Genomic DNA, 12,635 nt, shown 5'->3' on the forward strand with positions numbered 1-12,635 from the left:
TGCCTGCAGTAAGCCTATGTCTCTGAGCGGCTTCCACTCGAGCTGTCTCAAGTGCCTGGGGGAAGCATATAGGTAAGACCATTGCCAAATCTGCAGAGACTTCAGGCCCTGGACCAAGAGGCCTGACTGAAGGTCCTCCCAATGGAGGCAGCCTTAAGACCAGCTTCAGAGCCATGCTCGGACGCAGCACCAAACACCTCAACTTTGGCGTGGAGCGCTCCTCTATCTATCCGGGACTCTCGGCACTGATCACCCTCCCCGGTGCTTAAGAAGAAGCACCGAAAGGACACCAGGTCTCTGTTGCTGAAATCTAAGGGAGACAGGGGGAGAGTGAGATCCGTGCCAAATCACTCGTCTACCCCAGCACCACAACATCAGGTGCCAGCAACTCCAGTGCCACAACAATCTCCTTGGACACCTACAAAGGAACAAGCTCAGAGTAGACAACGCACCATCCAGTTTGTGGTGCTGTCAACTCCCGAGGCAATCGCAGTGGTCAGGGACCTTCTCAGCGGTCAGGGACCTTCTCAGCCTACAGTGGGTCAAGAATCGGCACCACCAGTGCCACCGAGAGGCAGGAAGCAACCCCTGAACCTCACCTGGTGCTGTGACCACTTTCTACAGAGAAGCCCCCGTTATCAGCCACAAGATTGCCTCGTCTACCATCTCTGGCACCGAGCGGCATGGCTCCTCCCTGGTCTCTGCACCACATCTTGGAGTCTTCATTGGACTTGGAGGTTGGGTCATATTTCCCTCTTCTACATAACCAACATCATGGCTGCCCAGGTGTCCATTCCATACTACGTCACTGTCTTCCGCGGTACCACCAGGCACATGGCCACAGGGTCCATGGGATATGCTGATGTTACAGTGACCCTTTTGGAACCTTTGGGGGTTTCCCCTTCCTCATGGCACCCCCTCAAGACACTCATACTCCATTGTTTCAGAGGTGAGAGCGCCCCTGGCACTGCGCAGGGAGACTCCGGATCCAGATTTTGATACTGAGCACAGTACCAACCTCAGGGGGAAGCCCATTGGGCCCTGGTGGACGCCAAGGAACCTACGGAGGCCCTGCAGCCTGTCCTATCCTCTCCATATGAGGCACTAGTGACACCAGGGTTCTCCCCTCTACAGGACAACCACAATGCTTTCCAGGACTTGTTAAAGTGGGTAGCCTCAATTTGGGTGTCCAAGCAGAAATGGTCAAGGGGATTGTGCATGGCCTCCTGGACATGGCCTCCAGTGGGACCTTCTAGAGTGTCCATAACTCTGCATGATGCCATCATGACCGATCAAGGCACTGTGGCAGACCCCGTCTCTCTCCCTCCGACCACAAAGCGCACAGAGCACAAGTATTCTGTACCAGCCAACGGGTACGAATTCCTTTTTTCTCACCCTCCCCCAGGATCCCTGGTTTTTGCAGCCACCAATGAGAGTGACCACCAGGGACAGACAGCTCTTATGCTAAGGCAAAGTAACCAAAAAGCTGGACCTATTCGGACAGAAGTCACATTCCACAGGCGGCCTTCAATTTCGCATAGCAAACCAGCAAGCCTTGCTGCGTCACTATGATTTTAATACATGGGAGTCCATGACGAAATTCAAGGACCTTCTCCCACAGGACTACGTACAGGAGTTTCCATCCCTTGTCAAGGAAGGGGAAACTGTGGCACATGCCTCCCTGCAGGCAGCTCTGGATGCCGCTGATTCTGCAGCCAAATCAGTGGCCACTGTGGTGACAATGTGGAGGAGTTCGTGGTTGCAGTCCTCGGGGCTACCTAACGAGGTGCAACAAATGATTCAGGACCTCCTGTTCGAGGGAACATTGTTTTTTTGGGAGCAAACGAACAGCAGGCTGCACAGCCTCAAGGACTCAAAAGCAACTTTGAAATCTCTGGGACTGTACATGCCAGCAGGGTCAAGAAAGCAGTATAGGCTACAACAGTATAGGCTACTTCTATCAGCCTCGTAGGCAGAACCAACATAGGAGGAAAAATAGGGGGGTTAAATGCAGACGTCCTCCCCTGTCCTCATCAGCAGGTTCCATTCAATCCAGACCCAGACACTCGGGATCATCAAAACGCTCGTTTTGACAAGATGCTCGAGGTCGGCACTGTATTCCCCCTGCATCAGATCCAGCTACCCCCTTATTTTCCAGCTGCCTTTCCCACGTCTTGGATTCCTGGATTCAGATCATGTCGGACTGTGTCCTCAACACAATAGAACTGGGTTGCACCATCCAATTTCTATCTACCCCTCCTTCCCACCTCCCACTTCCTGTCCCTCTTAAGGGACCCTTCTCATGAGCATCTGTGTGAACAAGGAGTCCAATCCCTCTTTCAGGTGGGAGCCAGCTCACAGGACTGGGAAGGGGTTTTACTCCTGTTACTGCCTAATCCCAAAAGCCAAGAGTGGCTTAGACCCATTTTAGACCTGTGCCGTCTCAACTGATACACCAAGAATTTAAATTTCCACATGGTCTCCTTGGCCTCCATCATCCCCTTGCTGGATCCAGGTGACTGGTATGCTGCCCTTAATCTAAAGGACACTTACTTCCACATCTCAATCTTCCACAGCCACAAATGCTTCCTAAGGTTTGAAGGGAACCAAGCCCATACCAGTTCATGGTGCTCCCGTTCGGCCTGAGCTGTCCTGTGAGACTTCACCAAATGCATGGCGGTGGTAGCAGCTTTTCTCAGAAAAAAGGGAGTCCATGTCTTTCAGTATCTAGATGACTGGTTAATCAAGGGCTACTCCTGAGCTCAGGTCAAAGCTGACATCCATCTCAATCAGTCGACATGCAACACATTGGGCCTTTTTCTGAATGCTTAGAAGTCCACTTTTATCCCAGTCCAAAGGATAGAGTTCATTGGTGCGGTTCTCGATTCCATGCAAGCAAGAGCTCTATTCCCAGACTACCGGTTCAGCTCAATTACAGCCCTTCTAAGGTCCTTACAAGCTCATCCAATTACAAATGTGTGATAGTATCTGAGCCTCCTGGGCCACATGGCATCATGCACATATGTAGTGCAACATGCAAGCTATGTCTCAGACCTCCCCAACCCTGGCTAACCACCGTATATTCCCCCACTCGCCATCACCTAGATTCAGTGTGCACAAGTCCAACCCACATTCTCAATTCACGCACCTTGTGGCTGGACAGCCATGTAGTATGGGCAGCAGTACCCTTCTCAAGTCCTTAATGGTGCTTTCCCTAGCATCTGACGCATCAGCCCCCAGCTGGGGAAACCACCTGTGGTCTCTCAGGACCCAGGGCCTTGGTCCCAAGAAGAACTCTCCCTCCATGTCAATATCAGGGAGCTCAGAGCAGTGCGTCTAGCCTGCCAGGCATTTCTACCTCACATGGAGGGCAGGACTGTCTTGGTTCTCATGGAAAATATGACAGCTATGTTCTACATAAACAGAGAGGGAGGCACACGTTCTTCCCTCCTGTGCCAAAAAGCTATCCGCCTCTGGGAACTTTGTATCGCTCATTCCATCAATCTAGCAGCATCATACTTCCCAGGGAACCAGAACCAGCTAGCAGATTGCCTCAGCAGGTTTTTCTCCTTCACCACAAGTGGTCTCTACAATCTTCCAGGACCACAGCTAGCTGCTACTTCCAAATCTTGGCTCTCTCCATCTGATGGATTGGAAGCTCCATTGCTGAACCCAGAGGAGCAGGCATGCTCAGAGCAGGTCTGTGAGGTCCTACTGAGCAGTAGGAAGCCCTCCATCTGAGCCACCTACCTTGCAAAATGGAAGCGATTTTCCATCTTGTGCTCCCAATGATCAGTCCTGCCTTTACAATCGCCTCTACAGCTTATCTTGGAGCACCTGAAACAACCTGGAGCACCTGAAACAACAAGGCCTAGCACTCTCATCAGTCAAGGTCCACCTATTGGCCATTTCTGCCTTCCATCCCAAGGTTGACAACCAATCAGTCTTCTCCTGAGATGGTCATCCGATTTCTCAAAGGCCTGGAAAGAGTGTACCCTCAGGTCAGAGATCCCTCACACACACCCCTGCCCGGGACTTGACCCTCTTCTCTCAAAACTCACAGGGCCCCCATTTGAACTGTTAGTGTCATGCTTATTGTTATACCTTTCTTGGAAAGTGGCCTTTCTGGTAGCCATCACTTCGGCCAGAAGAGTCTCAGAGATCCAGGCCCCCACATCTGAGCCCCCATACATGATCTTTTTTAAGGACAAGATACAGCTGAGGCCACACAATCATTTCTTCCTAAAGTCGTCTCACAGTTCCAATGCAGTCCAGCAATCTTTTTACCGGTATTTTACCCTAAGCTGTATGCAAACAGAGAAGAAAGCATCTCCACTCACAGGATGACTGGACGGCCTTAGCTTTTTACATTCATGGACCAAGCCATTCCGCAGATCTTTGCAACTATTCATAGCGATAGCAGAAAGAATAAAAGGTCTCCCCATCTCTGCACAGAGATTCTCTTCATGGATTTTTATGAGTTCACAAACATCCCACCCCCGGCTATCCTTATGGCTCACTCAACAAGATGCCAAGCCTACTCCGCGGCTTTCCTAGCGCAAGTTCTAATTCAGGAAATCTGCAAGGCAGCAACCTGGTCATCCCTTCACACAGTCATGATGCCATTGTTCAACAGGCTAGAGAGAATGCTGGCTTTGGCCGAGCAGTTTTGCAGTCAGCCTGACCTTGAACTCTGAACCCATCTCCTATACAACTGCTTAGGAGTCTCCTATTTGGAACTGGACATGTGCAAGCGCTCAAAAGAAAAACAGTTACTAACCTTTCCATAACTGTTGTTGTTCAAGATGTGTTGCACATGTCCATTCCAAGACCCATCCTCCGTCCCCTCTTCGGAGGCAGTCAGCAAGAAGAAACTGAAGGGGAATGGGGTTGGCAGGGTCCTTTATACCAGCACCATATGTGCACAGCACCAGAGGGCGCTAGAACCAACCCGAAGGATACTGCTAGGTGGGAAATTTCTGGCAACTGTGCTCAGGGTGCGCACACACATACATGGGAATGGGCATGTGCAATACATCTTGAAGAACAACAGTTATGGAAAGGTTAGTAAACGTTGTTTTATACAAATGTTGCTGTTTACACTATTTTCATGTCATTATGCTTTCATGTCACCTCACTTTTTTCCCCAGTAAAGATACTTTTAGCATTACATTTCTTTATTTATTATACTATTTAACTTTCCTTTTATCTAAAACTTCCAGCATAACAAAACATCACCTTTGTCCTGTCGACAGTAAGCATTATCTACGCGAGTCTGTGTAAGTGAAAAATTGACAAAACACCACCCCTGCCAGGCAAAAGTTAAGCCAAGACCTTGGCACAAGTATTACTTCATCCAAACTTATTCACTAACCATAGTTATAAACTATTGAAATAGAAAAACCCTGTTATCATAACCTTTAGATTTTATTTGAACAGGGAAATTATGGTGGCATTTAATGTCAACATTTTTTTTATCTTCTCCAAATATGGGTTTTCAGGGGACTTTCTACTCTCTAGCATCTTGTTTGTAAATTATTAAAAGGCCGTGTCAGTAATTTTGCTCATTGCATTGTCAAAGTGCTTTCGATTTTAATTTAGTTCAGGATATTTTTTTGTATTTAATTGTTCCCCAACAAGGTAAAAGGTTATTTTTCAAGTTCCTCTACATAATCCCATTGCGTGGGATGCACTGACAGTACAACTTGTACAGTGGAAACTTTAGATAGCAGTGCTGGTGGTGCGCTGTCACAACCCCTTCTGATCCTCCCCTGGATGGTCCTGAATGATCGGAGACCTAGGCTATAGAAGGGGGCATGGCACTCCAGCAATCTCAATTGCTTCCAGCTGCTGCAGCTGACAAATCAGGAACTCCATCTGAGTTCTTGGCCCAGATTTTTTGCTTTGATAGTTCCTACTACACTTTTAGCATAGATTTATCTAGTTTCCTGGTGTAAATAGTTAGCTTTTAGCATTTCAATGGTTAGGTTTTATTTCTTTAATTTTTGAGTAGTTTGTACAACTTCGGTTCCACTATTGAAATCCAGTGGCGGATCCAAAGATCAAGAAACTTGGTTGTAAGAAGTGGGCCCTTGCCCTGCAGTCTTTCTGGCATCAGATGCTCACATAAGATGCCCAGCCTGCCTTGGGTAGGAATGTTGTTCTTCAAGATGCTCAATCTACAGTACTTTCACTCCAAGGATACCGAAAAAGAGGCAGAACAGACTATAAGTGTTACCACTGCAAGACGCTTTGGCAGCCAAGCTCTCTGGATCCAGAACATTTCTTGGATTCATGAGTGAACATAGACCAGATTTGGCCCCTGATACTTCTGGAGAGAATAGGCAGAAGAGACCTCTGCAGAAGATACTGTCTTCTGTTCCAAGCTCCAAGAAACCTGTGGTACCTAAAAAGGATCAAAAACTGTCATATCTGAAACAAAAAGGTAGAGAAAGAACCCCATCAGCGACGGCCTCAGAGCCAGTCCAGGAAAGTGACCCCCTTGGATTTGGGAACTTCAGTGCTGGAAAAAGACTCACTGCTCAAAAAGGCCACTATTAGGAGAGCCAACATGCACTTGAGGGATGTTCCAGGTCAGTCTTCTACAAATCCTAAAATGGCAGATCCGAAATCAAGACCAAAAGATCCTGATCATCTAACAAAGCAGACAGCTCTTATTACGGATACACCAGAACTGCTTCTCTATTTTCAAGCCTCCTTGGCAACTGACCATAACAGTGGTAGCTCAGATCTGTAACCTCAATTTATGTTGGATCTGGAAGAGAGCAATAATGATACAGGAGGCAAACAGGATTTCTTCGGATTCCCCAATACTGTTCCTTCTCCTCCAGAGAAAAGAAAGATGGAAGAGATATATGTCTCACTGCCTGTCCCACCACTTAAGACTCTCTCAGGCTCTCCTAAAAAGATGCTCTTGTCCTTTTTTTATACTGCACCCAAGACCGCTGATCTCTTCTGTACTATTGAGTTCGGATCTGCAGTCAGATGTGGAATCTGAACAACGGAGTCAGTTACCTAACGTGACATCTCATAAGGAAAAGCATGCTGCTACTAGGAGATACTAAGAGCTGAGCATGGATTGCTGGGTGGATTAACAGTATCCTTATGGGCTAGGTGGACCTATTGGCCCTTTCCCAGGTATTTCCAGGGACTGGATCACACCTGCTATAGCACAAAACTTTCTCCTACAAGAGCTCCAGGAAGATTTCAGTCATCAGATATGAAGCTCTCAGATGTATTTATGTTTCATAAAGAGAGAGAGAGAAATCTCCTACCATTGTAGCAAATGTGCTTTTAGAAGAAGAGCAGCCTTTATTGCCTGAAGAATACCAACAAATGGATGCTGAGCTGGAGGACCATACCTCTCTGGATGAGGATGTAGGGATTACACCTGCTTCTTTCCAGTCAGAGGATTATTTTATGAATTAGTTGACAGAATGGCAGCTACTTTGAAAATTCCATCTGTGACAGTTGAGAAGACTTCTCATCCAATCTTCAGTATTCTTGGTTCACCATCAAAAAATAGAATTATATGCCCAGTTTCGGATGATCTCTAGCAGCCAACAAAAGCAATATGGGCCATGTCTGCTTCTGTTCAGGCAAATGTCAAAAAAGACGGCTAAATTATACCAATTATACATGATTGATTTTAATTTTTTTCACACTCATCTGGCTCCAACTTGTTTGTGGTAGAAGCTGAAGTCCAGGGGTATAAGGATGATGAGATACATTCAATGCTTTCTGATAAAGAAGGCAAGAAAATGGAAATTCTGGGTAGAAAAGTAATTTAATTTGCATCTTTGGGTATAAGAGTGTCACGCTACCAGGCTGTAATGACATGCCACCAATAACATCTTTGGGATAAGATGGCAGTATTTGCAAAATTCCTCCTGGAGGATCAGAGAAAATTAGCCTGTGACCTCCTCTCTGAAGGACAACTTGTTGCAAACTAGGAGAAGTTGATCTCACTACCCACACAAAAGTTCCTCTTCAAAGGGGCAGTTTTGGACACTCAGAAAGACAGAATCCTTCCTGCCAGAAGAAAGAGTCAGTCAACCATAGCCTTACTTTACCAGTTTCCATGTCAAAGAAGCATATTCTCTCTCATACTATTGGGCCTCATAACCACAACTATGTATATAACCTCTTATGCCTGACTCAAAATGAGATCTCTCCAACCCTGGTTGGAAAAGAATTACAAACCAGACATAAAAAGAAAAGGAGGACTTGTGGCACCTTAGAGACTAACAAATTTATTTGAGCATAAGCTTTCGTGGGTAAATACCTCAATTTTTCAGATGCATGGAGTGAAAGTTACAGATGCAGACATAAATATACTGACACATGAAGAGAAGGGAGTTACCTCACAAGTGGAGTGTCATTATCAGTGAATCTTTGTTTTTTAACCAATTCTCCACACACAGTTGTTTTACTGATTGCCTTCTCTTTTTGCCTTTCATGTAATAAGGTATAAGAACATTCAGGTCATGGAACTATCTTAATTCCGTCACGTGACCAGTGACTCTTGAAGAGTAAAAAGAAAAGGAGGACTTGTGTCACTAAGGTGCCACAAGTCCTCCTTTTGTTTTTACTCACAAGAAAGACAAGGCCGTTGCAGAAAAGTTAAATGGATTCTTTGCATCAGTCTACACTGCAGAGGATGTGAGGGAGATTCTCATACCTGAGCCATTCTTTTTAGACTGATTAGATAATTACCCCAATCAGCTTCCTCTGGAGAACTAATGGGCATCTAAGTGGTGATCAGAATGCAGGCTCACCTGTTCACTCCCTGCACTCTGTCACATGTGAACAAGTATACTTGGACTTTAACAGGGTACCTCACCAAAGGCTCTTAAACAAAGTAAGCAGTCATGTAAGAACAAAACAAAGTAAGCAGCTTAAAAGATAGGAAACAAAGGGTAGGAATAAACGGTCAGTTTTCACAGTGGAGAGAGATAAATAGTGGTGTCCCCCAGGGATCCATACTGGGACCAGTGCTGTTCAACATACTCATAAATTATCTGGGTCGTTCTGGTCAGCACTGCCGACCGGGGCGTTAAAAGTCCGATCAGCGGTACTGCCCATCTAAGGCATGTTGGTGCCTATCTGTTTCAACACCACACTACACCCCGGAAGCAGCCAGCAGCGGAGCCATCTTCTAGGCAGGGGGCGCATGAGTCTCCATGCGCTGTCCCTGCCCCAAGCACTGGCTCTGCACTCTGCTGCAGAGCCTCCTTTGAAATTTTTCTTAAAATGCACACAGTCAATAATGTAGGTGAGTTCAGATATTCATTAATTCATTAGATCAAGATGCTGTAGCCTAGTGTGAAATAGGGAATTGATGTCCTTATTGATAGATGGGCATAAATATATAAAAAGAGTAATTAAAAATGGATGGTCATAGGAGGAGACAAAACAAAATAGAAAGACAGCCCTCAAATTCATACAAGTGCTTGAAAAACCGAGAGAATAGAATAGGATGCTGGTTCTGACAATTTAGGCAAAATCAGTTGAGTTGCATTACAGGCAAACGTGAACAGTGCCAGCTTTGACAGAGGATAAGAAATGGCCAGCAGCCAATTTGAAACTTGTTCCTCTATTCAGTATTCCAGTATTCATAGTTTCACTGAACTAGGACACTGCCACAGGATGATGTTTTTCTGCCACTAAAGAAATGCCAATACAAAACAAGAAACATTTATCATCAAAGCAGAATTCAAGTATTGACAATGTTATTTCTGTTATATCAAATTACTAATGTAGATGCCATCAATTTGTTTGATGGACTTTGGTGTAGTAGAGTTGCTCAATGTACCATGAGCAAGTGGCTGCATTCTGATTTATTTGACAAATAGATTTCATTCATTTTTAAGCTGAAAGATGCCCAGTAGGCTCATCTAAGTTTATTTTCATTGTTGAATATTTTCTCACCAGATATGAGTTTTTAATATTTGTTGAAAAGTATCAAGTTTGTTTCATTTCAAAGGCAGGAACCTCTGATAGCATAATGTTTATTAGATCTTGACTATAGAAGAAAGCCACCAACTGATACACAAATGTAACTTGCGTTAACATTAATGGTAGTTATATTTTTGCATCCAGAGGAGACCTATATAACGACAGAGCAGATCACTTTGTGACTTGTACCTTCATACTGTTGTTCATTGATATGTATTTAATATAATGTTGACACTTACCTACTATCTTTCCTGTTCTTACAGCTGGAAGTTGATTGGGACAAAATCAAGGCCAAAATAGAGATGGAAATTGCTAAAGAAAGAGAACGAGCTGCAGCCACTCCAGCAGTCAGAGCCAGTGTAACTGTACAGCGCTAAATACAGTGCTAATCATATTAAATAGCTGTTTTACTACACATTTGCTGTATCAGTATACCGATAAATCCAAGGATTATCATTTTCCAGGAAGTGGGTTATGGAAGTTAGATCTCTGAAATTAGTTTAGTTTTTGCTGAATGTTGGACAATGGGCAGAACTAGATTCATATGTGTGTAGGCCAGTTATGATCTGTGGGCCCCATCCTGCTTTCCTTACTCATGTGAGGAGTCCCAGTGAAGTCAGTGGAACTACTTGTGTGAGAAAGAGAGCAAGATTGACTTCTGTCTTCCCATTATTTAATTGTTCAACTTTCCATACCCTTTAAAGTAAAAATATGCAATCTTGGATACCTGGATTTAGGCACTGAAATGCATGTTTAAGCACCTAAATAAATTGTCTGATTTTCAGCAACTGTGGGGTACAGATATACAGCACTTCTGAAAAGCAGGCCAATTGGTTAAATACCTTAAGATGCATTTAGGTACCTAACTTTAAGCACCGAACGTGAAAAATGTGGACCTAAGTTTATAAATGGCAAAGGAATGTTTCATTTGCGGTTACAAAGGTTGCTGCATGAGAGCACAGTCCCAGTGCTGAAATATTTTCAAATAATCATATCTGTTATTTCAGATAAATTCAGCACCTAAGATTGGTTACAAACATTGTGTTTCTGTCAATAACAAAAAAAGGGTAGCTGTTGGATAAAAAACTTTTAAATGTTAAATGAATTGTTTCATAATAATCTAAAATACTGTGTAACATGGTTTGAATTTTGTTTGAATTAGCAGAAAGTCATCTTTCTGCAAATATCCAATATATGATTGACAACAGTGTTCTGTGTTTCCTTAGTGGTTAGAATGTCCCATCCATTTAGAAGAAAAAAATTTCATGTTTGCACTAGGTCCAGTTCACTTGATTGTGTATTAGAGTTCGACATATGCCATTTCACCAAAATATTATTTTCTCTCTTTCCTGTTGAAGTAATTGGGGCTGCATGCATATGGATCTGTCTGCATAATCTCTTTGCAATACTGGGACATTAGTCTATTACTGGTTATTGAAGGAGGTTAAAATAATTCTGCGTAACATTTCTTTCACACATGAACACTAAAAATTTTGTGCGTTCTGTGAGAATCTTTATCTAGTTTAATATTTGTTTTGTAAATCATTATGTAGCAAATATCAATTTTCTGCATATTCTATTACATTCTTAATAAAAAATTAAAATCAAATACTCTTTATATCGATTATATGATGTATCTCATTGATTTTACCATCCCATTAAATAAAAAAGGCAAAATTCTATCTAAGTACCTACAATCCATGTAAAATTTCCAGTCCTTCAAATGTGCTGAGCATCTCCTGCAGAGTGAACCCTTCTATCTTGGGTATGACTTACAAGAGGCACTTAACACTTGCAGGAATGAGCCCAAAATATCAGTCTCAGCAAATGCTTAATGTTAAATTTGTCGCTTTGTGAAAAGCGTTCATGGGATAAGCAATCATGGGTTAAGAGGGAAGGTTCTCTCCTGGATTGGTAACTGGTTAAAAGATAGGAAACAAAGTGTAGGTATAAATGGTCAGTTCTCAGAATGGAGAGAGGTAAATAGTGGTGTCCCCCAGGGATCTGTACTGGGCCCAGTCCTATTTAACAGATTCATAAACGATCTGGAAAAAGGTGTATACAGTGAGGTGGCAAAATTTGCAGATGATACAAAACTACTCAAGATAGTTAAGTCCCAGACAGACTGTAAAGAGCTACAAAAGGATCTCACAAAAATGAGTGACTGGGTGACAAAATAGCAGATAAAATTTAATGTTGATAAATGCAAAGTAATGCACATTGGAAAACATAATCCTAACTATACATATACAATGATGGGGTCTAAATTAGCTGTTACCACTCAAGAAAGAGATCTTGGAGTCATTGATTTAATTGGGGATTGGTCCTGCTTTGAGCAGGGGGTTGGACTAGATGACCTCCTGAGGTCCCTTCCAACCCTGATATTCTGTGATTCTATGATTGTGGATAGTTCTCTGAAATCATCCACTCAGTGTGCAGCAGCAGTCAAAAAAGCTAACAGAATGTTGGGAATCATCAAGAAAGGGATAGATAATATGACAGAAAATATCATATTGCCTCTATATAAATCCATGGTACGCCCACACCTTGAATACTGCGTGCAGATGTGGTCGCCCCATCTCAAAAAAGATATATTGGAATTGGAAAAGATTCAGAAAAGGGCAACTAAAATGATTAGGAGTATAGAGTGGCTTCCA

At 43.7% G+C, this 12,635-nt stretch overlaps 1 protein-coding gene across 5 annotated transcripts in view; it reads left to right on the top strand.

Annotated features, from left to right (window-relative positions):
- IFT80 (intraflagellar transport 80) overlaps positions 1 to 11,522 on the top strand; it is a 148,564-nt gene extending 137,042 nt beyond the window's left edge. For all 5 annotated transcript variants that reach the window (XM_073359524.2, XM_073359525.2, XM_073359527.2 and 2 more), the window contains one exon: positions 10,242 to 11,522. In XM_073359524.2, the coding sequence (XP_073215625.1) occupies positions 10,242 to 10,355 (114 nt within the window). In that variant the 3' untranslated portion in view covers positions 10,356 to 11,522. The remainder of the gene's footprint in view (positions 1 to 10,241) is intronic.
- The last annotated feature ends 1,113 nt before the right edge of the window (positions 11,523 to 12,635 follow it).

Source organism: Lepidochelys kempii, chromosome 9, assembly GCF_965140285.1.
Source record: "Lepidochelys kempii isolate rLepKem1 chromosome 9, rLepKem1.hap1, whole genome shotgun sequence".
Taxonomy (NCBI): Eukaryota; Metazoa; Chordata; order Testudines; family Cheloniidae; genus Lepidochelys; species Lepidochelys kempii.